Source organism: Plecotus auritus, assembly GCF_963455305.1.
Source record: "Plecotus auritus genome assembly, chromosome: 4".
NCBI lineage: Eukaryota > Metazoa > Chordata > Mammalia > Chiroptera > Vespertilionidae > Plecotus > Plecotus auritus.
In genome coordinates this window covers 9,860,169-9,880,220 of record NC_137775.1, presented here as the reverse complement: position 1 = coordinate 9,880,220, position 20,052 = coordinate 9,860,169, and the positions used below count along the sequence as shown (strand labels likewise).

The window sequence follows — 20,052 nt, the reverse complement described above, 5'->3', positions numbered from 1 at the left end:
GAGCTGGGCTGTGCCTGGGAGACTATGGTTCTGCGCTGTTTTACCTCTTTGGTGGCAAAATATTAGTGTTTGCTAGCTATGCATGGGGGTGGGGCGGCGGGGAGAAGGAACCATGGCTCTATAATTTAGGAGATGGCGGAGGCTAGAGCCATCGATTGGCAGTGGCCATTGGTATATGGCCAAGTCTTCACTTGGTGTAGGGCTAAGTCTGGATGTTAATAGCTCTGTGTGATGGGTCGGGCGTTCGGTTACTTTCTAGCAGGAGTGATGGTTTGGATATAGCGGCCCACACTCTTCCATTTCCCTGGGGATGAGCAGCGGAGATGTGGACAGCAGCTGACCCGGGTGATCAGGCCGACGGAGCCAGGACGAGGCTTGCTCTTTGCAAGCTGAATTGAGAGAGATGAACAAGGCCGTGCGATTTCTCAGGGGTTCCCCCTGGTAGCCGGCTCTCAGGGGATGTGAGGATGGCTTCTGCATCCTCTGTGTGCTCCTGTGCCACACTGAGATGTTCAGTTACGTTCTAAAAAGTGAGTTTTGTTTCAGATGTTCAAGCGTTTAGCACACAAACCTCCTGAATTTCCAACACCAGGGGTCTGAGTCCCTTGTTTGATTCCCAGCCCCATCTTTGTTTAGTCCTTTCATTCTGTGTGTCATAAAGTTACATGAATGTTTTGGTTGACAGTGTATTGTTTGTGGTTTTTAGGGTCAGATAATACTGTAATGATATAACTTGTAAAAATATTTAAAATGATGGAAATATCTATTTTTCCCTCCAAAAACCATTTCTTTGTTTATCACACACTCACGAAGGAGGCAGAGGTTAGAGGTTAGAGTGCAGACAGACCTGGAGCCCGGTGAACAGGACACCTGGAGCCCTGTGCATGCAATCTGGCACGCGTGCTGGTCCTGCCGCCTTGATTCAGTTCTGTCTGGAGCTTGTGGTCAGACACTCGGTTCCCTTCCTGGCGCAGCTTTGAGGCACCAATCAGAGTTATGGCCACATCTCAGCCTTCAAAAGTACAGCATCTCTTCCCCAGCCAAGCTGAACAAGCCTCCCATCTTTTCTAAATAAAAAATGTAACCTTGCCTTCAGTCCCAGAGTTACTGTTGTGCGGAGAAGGAAAACACTGGGTCATGTTCAAGTAAAGAAATGATAGAAATGGAAACCGCTGTCATGTTTCTAAGCAGGCTCTAGTTTTACCAATGAGTCAGTTAGGATTATGTTCACTGACAAGTCAGAGCATCAGTGAAGAAAAGGTGACCCCAAGCAAAGGGAAGTTTATTTCTCTGTCACATCAAAGAAATCCACAGTAGGCAGCCTGGGCTGGTACAGCACCTCCTCGGTTATCAGGAGCTCTATGCTGCCTAGTCGCCCAGGATGGTTGCACAAGCCCCAGCCATCACATGTGAATCACAGCCAACAGAAAGGAGGGAGAAATTCATGCTCCCTTTTCAGGAGCCTTCCTCGAACTCCCATATAAAACTTCTGCTTATATCTTATTAATAACACTAGGGGCCCAGTGCACGAATTCGTGCACCTTGAAAGGAACTGTTGCCTGCGAGGCTGCGGTGGGCATAGGGGTGTGTCTGGCCCATCCTCTGCGCTCCAGCCGGCCCTTCCCACCGTGGCCCCCGGTCCCCTGTCTGCCAGCAGCCCCGGTCCCGCTGCCACCGCTCTCATGCGCTGACGGTGCCGGCCCCACTCGCACCCACTGACGGCACAGAGCGATTGGGGCCGGCGCCAGCAGTGGGTGCGAGCGGGGCCATCAGCACTGTCAGCGGGTGCAAGCTGTGGCTGTTGCCTCGATTGCCCCTCAGGAGCAGGGGGAGGTGGAGAAGCCCTCAGGGGCAGTTGGGGCTGGCAGCCGCCACTCACACCCACTGACAGCACCAAGCAATCAGGGCCGGCGCTGGCAGCAGATTTGAGCACCAGGCAGAACTACAGCATGCAGGAGCAAATTTTCAGTAACCACCAGAGGCTCGCCCCAATGACAGCGACCAGCACCCCGCCTTGGTCTGGCACCGCTGCTCACCTGCTTCACCATCCTGCCATGGCCGATGCCTGCCAAGTTCCACACTCTGCCACCTGCTGCCGATGCCCACCATGTTCCACACGCGCCCCCTGGTGGTCAGCACACGTCATAGTGACCAGTTGTTCAGTTGTTCCGCTGTTCGGTCTATTTGCATATGAGCCTTTTATTATATAGGATTTTTCACATGGCCATACCTGGCTGCAGGAGAAGTTAAGACATTTTCTGATTCTACTAGGTTTCCTTCGAATAGAAAAGCAAGTTGCTAATCCACCATCAGCATGACATAGTTCTGGTGGGTTTTCCAGACACAGACTTGAGTTAATGCCAAGTGATCCATGTCACTGTCTCTATTTCCTTTTGACAATATATGCCAGGTGGCCAGGCAGGGATTAGGAGAGAAGACCTAAAATTTTATTTTTTAAATGTTAATGTCCTGGGGCTATGCTCCACATTGGGTGAATTGAAAGGATCAGGATACAAGAGTGTCTAGACTAAAGCATGCCATGCATTCTGTTGAAGATAAAAACGTGGAGGTAGAGATGCTGTCTTTGTGGGAACAGCCCATGACTTCTTCAGGAATCCATCTCAGAACCTCAAGCCACATGGACATCATGTTTCTTGCTTTTGTTTTTTTGGGTGTTTGTTCCCTCCTCTCCCCCCCGCCGCCCCAGAGGAAAGGAAAGGGAGAGAGAGAGAGATAGCAACATCAATGATGAGAGAGAATCATTGATCAGCTGCACGCCCCAACCTGGAGATCGAGCCCTCAACCCGGGCATGTGCCCTGACCAGGAAAAGAACCATGATCTCCTGGTTCATAGATCAACACTCAACCACTGAGCCATGTCAGCCGCGCTGGACATCATGTTTTAATGCTTCCCTTTTGCCAGTATAAGGAACATGATAATAAAATATTTGTATGTATTTAGCATATACAATACAAATACTCATATTTTTATCCGCTGCTTTACCCAAGTTGCACCGCCTTCTAGATTAAGGCCAGACTGGGGAAGTACCAAGAGGACGGGAGAGAAAGATGGCAAATTGAGGGTTTGTTCTTTGTTCAAACAAACTGAGAATTACATCGAACTTTGGTTTCAGTGCCTTCTGGGCTAAGGATGGAGTAGAGGTGAGGACATGAGAATTATTCCTGTCTCCTTGTCACCTTTTCCTTATAAAATGTCTAAGGGAACATCTCCAGGGCATCACTCCTCTGTCAACTTGCAGAGAGCTGGCCGGGGACAGATTCCATTGGAAATGGTGAAAAGGGCCTGTTTTTTTTCTTCTCATCAAATTTCCCAGTAATGTGCTGGGGTCCTTGGAGCGTATCCCCACGAATTAGGAGGAACTGCATATTGATTTGGTGACACACAAATGGGTCTCCACCTTCAATTCGAAAATCCCTGCTTTGCCTGCTGTATTTAGTCAATATATTGTAGAATCTGCCTACTTTCGTGTTTAAAGTGTTTTCCTTTAGTCTGTTTTAATGTCTTCTATAATCGAAGTTGTCATACTAGGAATGTTGGTATTTTTTCATTTGTTTTCAGACTCAGTAACCAGAGTTTCACTTGCTAAGTTTTTTACACTTGCAGAAACAGCTATTATAGGTTCTTTGATGTCTTTCTTTTCCTGAGAACCTTTAAGATAATATATTTGCATATGACGTTTATACTTTCTTCCTGCTTGGTTTTATTTTCACAAGTTCTATTTCATCTTGTTTCAAGTTAAGGCGTGTTAGTAGCAGAGCTTTTCAGAATCGGTTTGTTTCACGGTATCTCTGAGTGTCCCGTTCTCTGGGGCTACAAGAGAACAGCTCTGCCCCGTGCAGTCATCCAAAATTCCAGGCCTCGAGCCAGAACGATGGGACGACCCTGTGTTTTCTAAAAACGGAAGGGTTAAAGCCCTGGCCATGGCAATCCCATTGGACACATGCTCGTGAGCCCTACAAGAAGATGGGAACTATTTGGATCATAGATTCGGGAATTTAATTCAGTTGGATTTCTTAAGGGAGGTAAAAATAACATGTATAATTTAATTTTCATGTAAACATTTTTTCCCAAAATTAAATTTCGCTTTGGCCAAAATTATTTTACAAAACAAGATGATTAATGATGGTTCCAAATAATGTGAACCAGTGTCTGTAACTAATTAACTCTGTAGAGGAAAAAAATTCTGGGTCCTGACACCAAAACACATCTATATGGCATTGCTGGCATTTTCAGGGTTTTTATTACTGCCAAGAACATATGGTTCCAGTGGACCCCTGCTTATCTTTTCTTTCTCTTTGCACAAACAAATCCCCAAAAACTTTTCCTGTGTTTTCTGTGACTACCACACTTCCCCTAGTAGCTACAGACATTGCCATCCACAAAAAAATAAGGACGAACACATGCTGCCGTTAACATCCGGGGTGTTTTTTACTGGTTTCTTCTTTATGTCTTCCAATATGTGCCCACGTGATCTGCGCACTCTAAGACATTTAATAAATTTGACCCTAAGACATTTAATAAAATCAAAAGATCATAGATTAAGTAGACAAATCCAAAACAGCAAAGGGGATTTAATTTTTTTTAAATTTTATGGATGAACTGGAGCCTCAAAATTAATGTTTTAAATCAATTTCACTGTGTGTTGTTGTTTTTTCTTCCCCAGCTGGAGTAATAAGGCTTAGTTTCCCTTGTAGTTATTTTAATGATCCATCCTGGTTTACTTAGCCTCCTTCTAGTAAATGGAAAAAAATAATTAACCTCCTCAAAGGCTGGCCCACCTTGAGCTCAAGTTCAGAATTCCTGTGCTTCTGTGACTTTGAAGTCCACTTTCCCTGAGCTTATCTGCAGACAGCTGCTGCTGGGTAGACGTGTTTACACGGGGCCGACAAGGGGCAGTATGAAGAATCTAGTTTCCATTTCCTTTGTCATTGTTCAGTTAGAGCCCACAGTGCTCTGAATGCAGACCAGTCCCACATATATATATGTCCCTTGCTTCTTCCCAGGTAAAAGTTTTCTTTTTATTTCTGATTTGTCGTGAGAAAGCACTGACCGAATGAAAACAATGGTCTTATTCCTCCCTCTACTTACAAGAAATCCTTTTGAGGATTAAGTTAGCCAGATCTGCCCTGAGCAGATGTATTTCTTATCTCCACCCATTTGAAGCCGAGCTGATTGTGAGAACTAGCTCTTCTGTGAGACCTCTCACAGTCTGTAAATTCAAGTTCTTGCCCAAAAGTAATGGGAAACTCAGTGTGTTTTATATTTGATATGTACGTGTGCTGTGTGTATCCTGGGAAGAAAAATTATTACTGCTACAGCATGGCTATGAAACCTGAAAGTTCTAATCTTCTGAGTACACGTGGAGTAGAGGGCCCCTCGGTGACCTAGCACGCTGGAAATTCAGTTTGCAATTATGGTGACAATATTCAGGTCCGTCCAGTGGCCAGAAACTCTTGGAAAAAATGATCTTGGTGCATCAGTTTAACTTGCAGAGTCCAAAGAGCATTTTCCCCAGTGCAAAAGCAGAAGTGAGAATTTCAGATGGAAAGTATTTGCTCCCTTCTCCCCACTGTGTGCTCACAGTGATAACGGGACCATGCAGCTTGGAGAACGCCCAGCGAGGGACTGGCGTTGCTCACTCCCAGCCAGCAATGGGAGGGCGGCCGTCTGGCTGCAGGGCGGGGAAGCCCCGTCCCAGGGGCTGGCTCACCCCAGTGGAAGGTGCTGACGTGCCTCCTGGCCCCCAGGAGCCCATGTGGTTCTCAGGAACCCAGGCTGCAGAGCGAGGGTTCTCCACCTTCAGCCTGTTTCTGCTGGTGCCAGGCCCAGGTGCTCGCTCTCTCCGAGGTCTTTCTTTTTCACCACATCACTCCCTGCTACTGCCCAGGAAGCAGCACCGCGGGCACGTAGGCCAGGAACAGAGAGAGCATGGTGCGTCATCCCTAAATGCCTTGCTCCCAGAGAGAAAACAAACTGCTGGCTTCAGTCAAAAAGAGGAAGAAAGAGGGTGTCGCACAGTGGAGAAGACTCCAGATTCCCTACTTTTTGTCATCACAGCAGTTAGAAAGCAAGTCTGGCCACACCTGTGAGAGTGCAGGGAAAGAATTTAGAGCTGCTGCTTGTGTATCAAACTATTGAAGCCCAGGGTGTGAAGGTTTTCATTGGCAGCAAAACTTACCGAGCAGCTGAGCTGAGAAATGCCACACGATGCATTGATATGCTGGGAAGGCAGTGGGTGGGGCCTGGCATAGAACTGCACTTGGATGGGCCTTGATCGCAATCCAGCTCTGTCCCCTTAGAGCTGTGGACTTCCTGAAGTAGCTAATCCTGAGCTTTGCAAGCTGTAGCAGAAGACAGAGGTGCCTCCCAGGTGTTGGAGGGGGAATGAGATGGGAGATCTCGTACATCCCTGGCCCAGCCGGGGTTGTGGTTTGTGATTCCATAGAAATGGGTTCAGTAAATGCACTAAAATAAAACAATGACACTGTTCAGAAGTAAATGTGAAGCAGAATTCAAATTTACCAGCATAATGGTAAATAAATACAAATTTTAAAACACCAAGGGGGATTCAAGCAAAATGGTAAATAAACACAAATTTTAAAACACCAAGGGGGATTCAAGCAAGAAAAAGTGCAAAAGGAAAGGTTAGAAGGATGTTCCTTTTTCATTAGGTAAGTTAATCTTTGTCCTCACTAAAGACATGAGTACATAGATGATTGCTTAAATGCCAGGCAAAATAATAGAAGTTCAGTAAATTGGTGAATGAGGCTCTAACTGGTGTGGCTCAGTGGATAGAGCGTCGGCCTGCAGACTGAAAGGTCCCAGGTTTGATTCCAGTCAAGGGCATGTACCTTGGTTGTGGGCACATCCCCCAGTAGGAGGTGTGCAGGAGGCAGCTGATCGATGTTTCTCTCTCATCGATGTTTCTAACTCTCTATCCCTCTCTCTTCCTCTCTGTAAAAAATCAATAAAATACATTTTTTTAAAAAATTGGTGAATGAGAAGAAATGAAGTTTTTCCTCTAAAATCTGGGATGCATATGTTTCATCAGAGTAGCGGGCTGAGTGCACAGAGCCTGTAACACAGAAAGTAGAGCTGTGGGCCCTGGGACACCCCGACAGGCTCTTATCTCAAGGCAGGAAGGTGCCGGCACAGAGGAAGTTAGTTCTCTCATGGCTGAGAGTTTCATGAACCCATCATTTATAGGGCCTGCTGCCTATATAAGGTGATGATGTTAATGCTTTTTTTTTTTTTAATTAGCAGATCGTCGAAAACAAATGTGAGTCCTAATTGCCATGGAAAGCTTCTTCTACGGGGACATGATAAAATAACTCGGTCTAAAACTCATCCCCTGCCTCATGGAGGAGTTTCATTGGCATCGCGCGTGCCTCCCGGTCGTGTGTGGTTGTTGTGTGTGGTTGTTTCTGTCCCGTTTGTACACAGGACGCAGGGTGCCCTCTGGGGTCAGCATGGAAGCCCGCCGCCTGGCTGTCCAGTCGTGCTTCTTGCTCTCCAGCGGAACCCGAGCTGTTTCCTGTGCTGTTACGCACTGTGCTTGTCCACAGCGTCATCCCTCCCCATCCAGACCCACTGACACTTCCTTTCTGAGCAGATTATGAGTTTTGAAGTTTGAACCAAGCCATGCTACTATCTAATAGCTTCTGTGCTTACACAGTAAATCAGTGTTTCCTGTTCTCGTTCATGTTGCAAGAGGACTAGCGGTAGCCGCCACCACCCCCTTCCCCGCCCCCTCCCCCCCCCCCCCCCCCCGCCCCGCATAGCAGAGATTGCCAAGACAAATACCTGTGGAGGCACGGGCAGACATTTTCTCGCCAGCCTTTCTAAATGTCTGCATTACATGCTTTTCAGGAATGCCAAGTCATAGTCAGTGTACTTGCTTCAGGGCTCTAGAACAAGTCCATAATTAAAGTCAACATTAAATCGTTCCTCAGCCCGTATCCCTTTTTAAATGTATTGAGAGCAGTGACTGCAGTAAGGAAATGCATGCTTGTTTCAGGTCCCTGGGAAAACTTGCAGGGTTTCTGTGTTGGCAATTCCTAGGAAGTGCCTAGGAAACAGAACCTGCCAACAGGAGTGATTCGTCCCCTTCTCACATCAAGACGCCCTGAGGTTCGAAGACACCGATACAGGGCCCTCCACAGTGTCCCCTCCCAAGCTAGTACTTGTCGGTGACACCTTATTAAGTGTTCCTGACTTTTGTAATTACCGATTGCACATCCGCCTACCTTTTCCACGCTCCCTGGTGTCCCCAGCAGCCTGATTATTTGAAAGCAAATAGCGTGATGATTACAGAATTGCACAGCAGTTTTCAAAGTGTAAGAATGTGGCACTTGCTTCTGTTCTCCTCACATTATTTGCCTCCAATATTTCCTTTGCATTTGGAAGCCAGTGTTCCTGGATCTTTAATTCTGCACCCTGTTTTTCTTCCCCGAGCTTCTCTCTCCCTCTTTTTAAAAATATATTTGTATTGATTTCAAAGAGAAAGGGAAAGAGAGGGGGGATAGAAACATCAATGATGAGAGAGAATCATTGATTGGCTGCTTCCTGCACACCCCCCAGTGGGGACCAACCCGGGCATGGGCGGCTGGGCTGAAGTTCTCTTTGTTACTCCTTTCCCACCCCCAATTTGTCTCTTAAAATATGAATTTAGCCCTGACCGGTTTGGCTCAGTGGATAGAGCGTCGGCCTGTGGACTGAAGGGTCCCGGGTTTGATTCCGGTCAAGGGCACATGTACCTTGGTTGCGGGCACATCCCCAGTAGGGGGTGTTGCAGGACGCACCTGATAGATGTTTCCCTCTCATCGATGTTTCTAACTCTCTCTCCCTCTCCCTTCCTCTCTGTAAAAAATCAATAAAATATTTTTTAAAAAATATGAATTTAAACTAGCTAGCTAGCTAGACATTTAAAATGGCCATTCTTTACCAAATATGACATTTATACCTTTTATTAAAACTTTTGCATTTTATGAGAAAAAAGAGAAGTCTGCTAGGCAAGTATCAGAATACTTGTAATTCTGTGTTAAATGTCTATCTACCTATCTTGCCCTAGCCGGTATGGCTCAATGGATAGAGTGTCGGCCTGAGGACCAATGGGTCCCGGGTTCGATTCCGGTCAAGGACACATACCTTGGTTGCAGGCTCCTCCCCGGCCCATCAATCTCTCACATCTATGTTTCTCTGTCTTTCCCTCTCTCTTCTACTTTCCCTAAAAATCAGTGGAAACATATCCTCAGGTGAGGATTAACAAATGTCTATCTACCTATCTCCGTGGAGTGATAGCCTTTACTTTAGATCATTATTGGCTCTGAGTCCCACTCCAATGTTTCTTCATATCTTTGTTAATCCATTTATTTATACGTGCCAGGTACAGTGTTGGGGACTAGAGATACAAAGATTAATAAGTTATGGTCCCTGCCCTCCAACTTACGTCTAATTAGAATGCTGCAGCTAGAAGGATTCTGGATCCTGCCTGTCTGTCTGTCTGTCGGTCTGTGGTCTGTCTTTGATACTGACCAGCAGGACAGTCATCAGTAATCCAGTACTGATGGCCTTGCTGTCTGTCTTTTCCCCTAATGGGAGCCCACTCTATACGGACCTTTGACAAAGTGAACTGAGTATTCCTCTTGTGGGGTCCACTGTCCCACCACCATGCTGGTTTTCCCAGAGGCACCCTGGCGTGGGGATCGCTACTGTCAACTCCCCGGTTTTGACCACCACTAATAAAATCGCTAGAATTGTCCCAAATACTGTATAAAAATGTCTACTTCTTTAAATTGTTCTACTACATTGCTTGTTCAAAGAAAACATTAGAAAGGAAAAAGTGACTTGTAGCTCTATTCACTCCAAATTGAATATATTTAAGGGAATCTTTTTCAGTTTGTCAAAAGCATATCAAGAGTCATAAAATTTTTTTACGTACTCTGGCCCTGTACTCTCACCCCTGGGAATTTATTCCAAGAATGTAATTTGAAAGAGGTTAAAGCTCATACGCACAGATATTTTGCAGCGTTATTTATGTTGGAAACAACCCAAACGTCCAATAACAAGGGAACAATTTGTAAATCTTGGTACATCCAACGTAACAAAATTATAAGCTGCCACTTATAGTCATAAATTTTGAAAGTATGTAATACAGCAAGAAAACGCTGATAATTTTATTTTTTTAATTTTTCTTTATTATAGAAAGTATTACAGATGTCCCCTTTGTTTGTGGATTTTTTTTCCCCCATTGACCCCCTCCATCTCATACCCACCCCTCCCAGGCCTTCACCACTCTATTGTCTATATCCAAGGGCTATGCATATACGTTTCTCGGTTAATCACTCCCCTCCCACCCACCCCTAGCCCTGCCTTTCCTCTGAAATTTATCAGTCTGGAAAACTCTGATAATTTTAACGTGAAGGAGCAGAATTATAAAATTATGCCTACTGTATAAAAATTATGTGGGCATATACAATAATAAAAGGAAACCATAAAGAATTAGATCAACTGGTTGATGTATTTATCTTGGTAAAGTTTTTGGGTTTTTTGTTACCACCAATTCATGTCTCTGCTAAAAATGATGGCCTTGGTGGTACTGTCATTATATAGAGAGTATTTTTCATAAACTTTAGTTTCTATTACATTCCTAGTGTTGCTTTCCTGGAGCACGGTGCTTCTCAGATTTCAGTGGGCATTCATCTCAGCCGGGGATCTGATTCCCTCCTGAGGATCTGATTCTCACCGGGGATATGATTCTGTTCGGTGGGTTTGGAGGGGGCCTGAGATTCTGCATTTCTCACAAAGCCCCTGTGCTGCTGGGCCTGGAGCTCCCCTTTGTGTAGGGGGACTCGGCTGCTGACCCAGTGGCAATGGTGTCGTCTTGGGAGGCGATAGTAGACGTTCTCTCTGCTACCTCCACGCTTGCCACAGCAACCGTTCTAGCAATTTGGGAGCAGGGGCGGAGATGGCTGATGATGAGTGTTGTCGGGAAGGAAAAAAGTCTCCTTTAGCCTTCTAAGTTCTTCTGTCTGGTTTAAGAATTGACATGAGACAGTTTAACAGGAGAATATCAAGTTTTATTTCATACATATGGGAGCGCCGTAAGAATATGGGGCTCACGGCAATCAGGCACCTGGGGCTTGTATGCCATTCTGAATTAAAGAGAAGAAGTAGAAGTCTGGGGCTTCAAAGAGGAAGAATTCCCATGGGGGTGGGAAAGCAAGTGTTTGCTGGGCCATGCAGAGACTCTGGGGACAGAGAGGACTCTGGTCCCCAACCCTTTGAAGTCCCCCTCCCACACCCAGCTCATATTCTTCGTAGATGTCTCCAGTGATGGTGCTCCTCCTGGACCAGGCCTTTACCTGAATTCTGCTCAGTAGTTGGGAGAGTAAAAGCTTCTGGAGCCTTTTGGACCTGGACCTCAGGAGTCTTTGGCTCAGAGTAATCTGCCTGCCAGCGTGGCACATGCTGGGGAGACCTGTTCTGAATCCCTATCGTGCCCTCTGTGGTTATGGAATAAATTCTATGCCCAGCCGGTGTGGCTCAGTGGTTGAACATTGGGGAGGTCACGGTTTGATTCCCAGTCAGGGCACATGCCTGGGTTGCAGGCTCAATCCCCAGTAGGGGGTGTGCAGAGCCAGTCAGTCAATGATTCTCTCTCATCATTGGTGTTTCTATCCTTCTCTCCCTCTCCCTTCCTCTCTGAAATCAATAAAAAAAATTTTTTTAATATTCTATACTGTATCAAGCTTGATAATCAGCCTCCTTAAGCCACTCAACTAACTTGAATTTTTTCAATCAACAGAAATGGCCAGGTGGCACTGAAATATGATTGATTCTATGTAGGATGTAAAGAGTGAGAAAGGATCTTCTATGGTAATTACGCTAGCAGTGGACTTTGATACAATTTGGAACCTGATTAAAAAGGTGAAAATCCCATCTGTGTTAAGGAAAGCTTTGCTCAGAGTTACTATCCTGGGAAGAAAAATCTAGGCCCTGGCAAAGAAGCCTTAAGGCACGGTGGTGTGGAGCAGAGAGAGCCAACTTGTAGGGAATGTAAGAAGTAGAACATTTCCTGACAGGTGGGAACGGCAGTCTGCCTTTGCATATGAACACGGTGCAATGCTGCGCAGTAACCTGGAGGGGGTGGGAATTTCGGCTGTCCTTTGAATTGGAGCCACACCAATGGTTGGCAAACCCTGTCCTGTTGTGTTTAGACGATAATAGCAAGTTTCCAACTTGACTCTCCACAGTAACTGAAGCCGGCTTTGGTGCTGACATTGGCATGGAGAAATTCTTCAACATCAAGTGTCGAGCGTCTGGTCTGGTGCCCAACGTCGTGGTGCTGGTGGCAACGGTGCGCGCTCTGAAGATGCACGGAGGCGGGCCCGGTGTAAGTCCCATCCTCCCTGCCCAGGGGGACCCAATGTAGCATGAAGATAAAGCAGAATTTAGCCCTTGAAAACGCTAACCTGCTAGTAGCTCCAGATTTCTAGAATGTCTCCTTTTTCACAAATCGCCGTGATAGGGCACTGAGAGTTTAGTAAGTTCTAGGAAGCAGTAGCACCCGCCAAGTTATTGCTAAGCAGTATTTCGGAAAGGAGCATAGCATAACCACTCTTAGTCCTAAGATTCATATCTGAAGCTCATGTCAGCATTTTGTAACCCCACGGTGATGGGAGGACAGAGGCTCTGGCTCCCGAATGGAGCCCATACGGGTGGACCGGTGGCTCCTGTGGGTGAGTCGGGTCTGTGTTTGTACAGACAGTTTTTTTGGTTCTCTGATGTAATCTAGAACTCTGTTCCTTCTGTTTCTGTTTATTATCAGTTCACTTTTTAACTCCCATTTCTAAGAGAGCTTTGCTTGGAAAACGGAAATTCTGTTTTCACATTTTTGAAGACTTTTGATACTAATCTGTCTTATTATATACAGAATTTACACACATCTGAAAGGAAATGTTTTTCCATTTCCACAGACAAGATATAAGTGTTTTTCGTTTTCCTTTTTTAGGTATTTTCAAAGGGAGAATATGAAATCTCATACTGATAAATCATTTTTGAAATAAAATAATTTGGAGTAATTTTATCATCCAGGGGTCCTCAAACTACGGCCCGCGGGCCACATGCGGCCCGCCGAGGACATTTATCCGGCCCACGGGGTGCCGCTGCCTGTCCTGCTTAGCAGCCGACTCGTCCCGGGCCCGCAGTGCGCATAGGAGTTTGTTCATAGTTTTTTTTTAAACTATAGTCCGGCCCTCCAATGGTCTGAGGGACAGTGAACTGGCCCCCTGTTTAAAAAGTTTGAGGACCCCTGACTGATCTGTTAGGCAAACTGCCAAATCTGATTTCTTAGGTACACTGTGTACACAAGTGGTTATTACATGCCCTACACTGTTTAGTCGTCCTAGCTGTTTTAGTCCTCGGAGAGGCCAACATTCTTTTACACCAGTTTTCAGATGAGAAGGTGGAGGTTTGCAGGTTTAGGGAATGTTGGCAGTGTCAGAGGCCAGCAGAGAGCCAAATCGGAAGCCTGGGGCTTAGATCCAGACATCCACCGCGCGGAGCTGTATGTTAACAAAGGATAGACATTTTCTGAACCCCAACCCCACTCTAAGCATTTCATTTTAGCCTAAAGCGTCATCATTATTTCAAATGGAAGGTTGACATAACACATAAGGTCATAAATCCTAAAGAATTCTGATTTTGCTCAAAACACCACTTGTAGCTACAATCACTTCTTGCCTTTAGACTTTAAATCTATATACCAGCTTCCATTTTCAACATCAAGTGAACTATTTTTGCCAATATAAAATGCATTTGCAATTCCCCCTCCCTATTTTGCACCCTGAAAATTATAAAATCAAAAGGGCTCTAATCCTGGAAAGGGCTTGGAGGTTGTCTTGCCTGGTTCAGTCATCTATAAAAATAAAAGTGTAATATGCTAATTAGAACGGATGTCCTTCTAGATGTCCTTCCTTCTGGACAAAGCTGCAGCGGTCAGGGACCCAGGCAGAGGCGGCAGAGGCCCCCCAGCTGCGGTGGCAGCGGGCAGCGGCCAGGGCCAAGGCCTTTGCACGAATTTCGTGCATCGGGCCTCTAGTTGTAAAGATAAAATTGCTGAGGTGCAGAGGGCTCAGTGGCCTGCTCAGTATCACATCTGTTTAGGGGACTAATCAGACGTAAAAATCAAGGTCTCTTTGCTTCTAGTCCAGTGCTTTTCCACACTCTAGTCTCTGTCCTGTGAAAATTCTCCACATGATTTATAATCCTGTTTCAGTTCATCTTCATGCATGTGCTCATTGTTTTACAATGGTTGCATTTTCTGCTCGCCTTACTCTCCCCCTTCACTTAAAGTCATGGTTTCATGCCAGCGATGATTATAACAGAGCTCAAGTCACAGATAACGGTGGAGGGTAATAAAAGGAAGGATCAGGAAGCCGGGCGAAGCTTCGCATCGCTCTCTGGAGCTTCGGGAGTGCCTTCTGCGTCACTGTTTTATGGATGTCTGTATGTATGTCTCCCTGCTCAACTTTTAATTCCTCGAGATTAAGGACTATGTCTTCTTAATTTGTGTATCCCTACTGCCTGGCATAGTCTGCATCCAGGAAATGTTTTCAGTAATTGAATAATAAATGAACTTTCATCTTCTTAATCCTATAGTTCATATTATTCATCTCAGTGTCACTCCTCCTTACTTGAATCAGCTCCATGGTCATTTTTTTTTAATCCACTATGATTTCTACTTCCTTTAGATATCATTACACTAATAACCGTGGCTGTCTCTTCTGTTTGTTCAGCTTGGTTGTTTTCCATAGTCTGTGCAGTGGAAAATCCTGTGACCCTTGAACTTGCCCATTTTAGCCGCAATCATTTTGAATTCATATCCTGTCTTCGTAAGTGCTGAGCGTTCTTGGTGCAACATCAGAACTAACATTCTCATCCAGTTTCATTGTACAGTTCACTCTCTAAACCCGTTGTGTTAAGGAGGGCTCTTTAGAACCAATAGGTATGTATTTATATAAAAAGAGATGTATGATAAGGAATTGGCTTATGCCGTTATGGAGGCTGACAAGCTCAAAATCTGCAGAGTAGACCAGTAGGCTGGAGACGCAGGAAAGCCAGTATCCCAGTCCTGGTCCCAGGCTGAAGAACTCTGCTGGAGAATTTCCCCTTGCACACAGTCTCTGTGTTCTAATCAGACATTTCAGCTGTTGGAATGCAGCCTACCTACATTGTGGGGGGCCATCTGCTTTCCTCAGAGTCCACTAACGTAAATGTTATGCTTATTCAAAAAAACGCCCTCACGGAAATACCCACAATAATGTCTGACCAAATATCTGGGCACCCTGTGCTCCAAGTTGCCACATAAAATGAACCATCACTCCCGATATTGCTGATTTTTGGTGTATGGTGCAATGACTAGATCTAATTTTATGTTTTCTGTATTAATAACCAATGGGCCTGGTCCTGCTTACTGAAATAGGTCCTCCTTTCTGACCCTCAAGCCTGCTTCTTCATAGATCAGTTCTCCATGCAGGTGGAGGTCTTTCTCTGGGACCTGCTTCCCTCACACTCGTCTCGTTACATGTAATTGTGTCTGGGCTGCACTGGTAGCCTGTCGGCCACGCTCCGGGTCCTTCTCGTCCTCCACGCATGCCTGGCCTGTGATTGGCCCTTTTCCTTCCATGTGTATTGTAGAATTAGTTCAGACAGTTCCTTGAAGAATTTGTTACGATTTTTATTGCAATGGCCTTAAATCAATAGATCAGTTTGGGGAGATTTGACAGCTTTCCATCTAAGAACAGGGGACATCTCTTCATTGATTTAGGTCTTTTTAAATGTTTTTTAATAAAGATTTATAGTTTACTTCACAAGGGTTTCTACATCCTTTTACAGATGTGTTCTTGTGCACTTTATATTTTTAAGTAGTGTAACAGGTTACTTCTGGATTCTCACATATTGCTTTTATATACAGTGACCTCTCTGATTTCCTTTTATTTAGATGTAGAAGTGACATAACATTATACTAGTTTCAGGTGTGCAACATAATGATTTAATATTTGTGCACATTGCAAAGTGATCACCACGGTAAGTCTAGTTAACATTTGTCACCATATATAGCTGCAAAATTTTTTTTCTTATGGTGAGGGTTTTTAAGAATTACTCTTCAGAAACTTTCAAGTTTGCAACACAGTATTATTAATCATAAGACACCATGCTGTACATTACATCCTTATGAGTTAAAAAAGTATCTTGTTAATTGTATTACTTTAGCTATTGATACTTTGGAGAGTTCTATATGGGCAATCATATCTGAAAATAATGACAGTTCTGTTTCTTCCTTTTCAATCTTTTTACTTTTTTCTTGTCACTAACCACGTCTTCCTAGATGCAATGCAGTATTAAATAGGAGTGGTAATACAGGGCATTCTTTCCTTATTCTTGATCTGAAAGAAAATGTTTTTAATAGTTCATCACTATGATGTTTTCTGTAGATTTTTAGTATATGTTCTTTATCAGGTTGAAGAAATTACCTTTAATATGCAGTTTGCCGAGTTTTTATACTAACTAGGTGTTGAACAATTTTCTTCATCTATTGAGATGATATGTTCTTCCATTTTAATCTATCAGTGCTGCAAATTGTATTATTTAACTTTCAAATATTACATGAACCTTTGGAGGATATGTTTAGAGAGAGGAAGAGGGAGAAAGAGAGAGAAACATCCATGTGAGAGAGAAACATAGATTGGTTGCCTCTGTATGTGCCCTGACCAGGGATCAAAACCTTATCGTAGGTATGTAACCTGACCAGGAATTGAACCGGAAGCCTCTTTGGTGTATGGGACAATGCTTCACAACCGAGCCACCTGGCCAGGGTGACTTCGTTAGTCTTTTTAAGAACCAACTTTTGGTTTAGTTGACCCTCTTGTTGGTGTTTGTATCCAGTCCATTCTTCCTGCTTTTGCTCCGTGTTGGATTCTGTAGAACTTTGCATGTGTGCAAGCTCAGCAGTACTTTCTGTCCTTTTTTCAATCTAGCATTCACTCAGTGCTGGGAAAACCCATCTGAAAATAACTTGTTTTCACACATAATCCAAAAACAATCTGATCCGTTACAGAGGTAACTTCTTTATTCTATATATTTCTATATTCTCAAGACCTCTCCCACTGAGAGTCAGTCACCATGCCCTCAGTAAATCAAAATGTTTTCCAGGGTCTCACTGAAACCGGTAGCAGGCCATTGATAAAAACCTCGTGGGATTGTGGAGAAGTACAAAATTGGGTTTCAGAACCCTGTTACATTCAAGCCCCTGTTCTGCTCTCGTTTGCTCTATAACCTTCGACAAGACTCCTGCATTCTCTCAACTTTACTTTCTTCATCTTTAAGCTGTCCTGCCAACCTAGGCCAAAATAAATAGTAACGGCATTGCTTTAAAATGGCTTAGAAAGATGGTGTGCTTTGTATAATTCAGGTATTGATCATGTTATAGATTCCATTTTATGCCAGGATGATGTGCAACTTTATGAAAGTTCTCAATATTGGCTCAAATTGGAATTACCTGGGGGAATTTTTAAATATCACGGATCCTGGGTCCCAGTCCCAGAAATCCTGCTTTAATTTGTCTGGGTGGGGCCCAGGAACCATTGTTTTTTAAAAGCTTCCCACGAGAATGTATGTTCAGCCAGGACTACCAGTTATTGGTTTAAAACGACGAAATGTACTTTTAAAGGCACCTTCCCTAAAAGTGTCTATGATTTGTTTTTCTTTCGGCTCTTGATGAATTAGAGGAAGCATTTTTTTTTAATGTTTTTAATTATCTGAGAGAGAAACATCAATTGCCTGCCTCCTGCAGGCCCCCTACTGGGGATCAAACCTGCAACCGCCGGCATGTGCCCTGACGGGGAATCAAACCAGTAACCTCTCGGTGCACTGGACAGTGCTCAACCAACCGAGCCACACCATCCAGGGCTAGCGTAAGCCTTTTAATGAGATAATTCTTCATTTTGTCTCATCTCAGGTAACTGCTGGTGTCCCTCTTAAGAAAGAATACACAGAGGAGGTAAGAGTGACTGCTTGAAGAGGCCGCAGTGGAGAATCATTCAAACCCAGTTACCACTGGCTTGCAGTTGACTGCAATTAGTGGATAAGTCCTCCACCCACGGCGTCTTAGAAAAGTGCTTTTCTAACAATCCTACAGGAAAGGGTTGGGGGGTAGGGATACAGTCCATTCAGTTAACGCTTCAATCTCAAGAAATAATAGATATGGGCTTTATCTACTGCTCCTTACCCCCAGCTCACGGTCTCCAGCACAGAAACAAATACACAACCTATATCCATGTGTTTAGGTGTGGGAAAAACTGACTCCTGGCTTAATGACTTGCCTGAGTTACTTGACTCTGTAAATAGACTTTGGTTTACTGTCAACAGTACCTCTCCTCTCCTACAGGTGGCGCCAGGGGTTCGAGCAGAGGCTGGCTAGACAGCTCTCCTCATCCTCCTGGAGCCTTCTTTTTTTTTTTTTTTTTTTTTAAATATATTTTATTGATTTTTTACAGAGAGGAAGAAAGAGGGATAGATAGTCAGAAACATCGATGAGAGAGAAACATCGATCAGCTGCCTCCTGCACACCTCCTACTGGGGATGTGCCCGCAACCAAGTTACATGCCCTTGACCAGAATCGAACCCGGGACCTTTCAGTCCGCAGGCTGACGCTCTATCCACTGAGCCAAACCGGTTTTGGCTGGAGCCTTCTTCTTATCCACCAACCTGCAGGGGTGTGGGCACGTTGCTTATGTCCTAGCCACTGGTCAGCTGCAAAAACAGCTGCCTGACTCAAGACTCAAATATGCCATTGGACTCAGAATAATTGTAGAAATTATTTTGAAAAGGAGCCACCTCCTCCTTCTTCATTCATCTCTCTTGGAGGAAAATGGGATCTGTGTGTAGCTCCTGCATAGCTTCTAGGTCCATAGGGCGAGCAAATATGGCAGCAAGCCCTGCCACGGTGGCCCTCGCAGCTGAGTGTGGCAGGTGTGGTGGGATGCGATGCCTGGGGGTCTGGTTTTCTTGCAGAACATCCAGCTGGTGGCAGATGGCTGCTGTAACCTCCAGAAGCAGATTCAGATCGCTCAGCTCTTTGGGGTTCCTGTGGTCGTGGCTCTGAATGTCTTCAAGTAAGTCAGGCGTCCTCCTTTAAATGTGGGCGTAGCGCTTGGGCCACCCTGCGAACTAGATTCGTGTCTTAGGTTGTTGGGCTTTCTCTGCTTCGTCGGAAAGTATCCAGGAATACTCTGCTCTTTCTGTTTGTTTGGTTTGGTTTGATTGGTTTCATTACAGCAGAAATGTTCTCAGATGTTACTAGGGAAATGAAATCTATATAGTGACTTACATTTCTTGGGCCTTTTTTTTTTTTTTTTTTTAATTCCACCCAGCATTTCTGTTTGAAAAACTGTGGATGATCAAAGGGATGTGTTATGGAATTTTCTCAATAAAACCCTTAACAACTTGAAATATTTGAATCATGTTGCAAGGGATTTTTTCTCCCCCATGCCTTTCTTTAAGTCTGATTTATTTAAGCACGATGTAACCACTTTTGATGTTTAAAATATATTCAGTGTTAGAGAACAAAGTTCTGTATAAATGGTTAGTCTTTCTTTAAAAACATCGCTAAATGAATGCAGATGCAAAACCACAAACGTTTTCATCACTAGGACTGACACCCGGGCTGAGATTGACTTGGTGTGTGAGCTCGCGAAGCGGGCTGGCGCCTTTGATGCGGTCCCCTGCTACCACTGGTCGATGGGTGGAAAGGGGTCGGTGGACCTGGCTTGGGCTGTGAGAGAAGCTGCAAGTAAGAGAAGCCGTTTCCAGTTCCTGTATGATGTCCAGGTAAGGTCCCACAACAGTGATGATGGCCAATGTTTTTTACACTTTAACTGGTGCTGACAGCTTTGCATGGCTTGTCCCATTTGGTCCTCACAACAACCCACAAGCAGAGAAGGAAGAGAAGGGGAAAGAGGTTAAGCCAT

At 44.7% G+C, this 20,052-nt stretch overlaps 1 protein-coding gene across 3 annotated transcripts in view; it reads left to right on the top strand.

The window, feature by feature from the left end:
• The window catches only part of MTHFD1L (methylenetetrahydrofolate dehydrogenase (NADP+ dependent) 1 like), a 167,443-nt gene that overhangs the window by 87,588 nt on the left and 59,803 nt on the right, over positions 1-20,052 (top strand). For all 3 annotated transcript variants that reach the window (XM_080667109.1, XM_080667110.1, XM_080667108.1), the window contains exons 21-24: positions 12,277-12,416; positions 18,042-18,083; positions 19,097-19,197; positions 19,735-19,912. In XM_080667109.1, the coding sequence (XP_080523235.1) occupies positions 12,277-12,416; positions 18,042-18,083; positions 19,097-19,197; positions 19,735-19,912 (461 nt within the window). The remainder of the gene's footprint in view (positions 1-12,276; positions 12,417-18,041; positions 18,084-19,096; positions 19,198-19,734; positions 19,913-20,052) is intronic.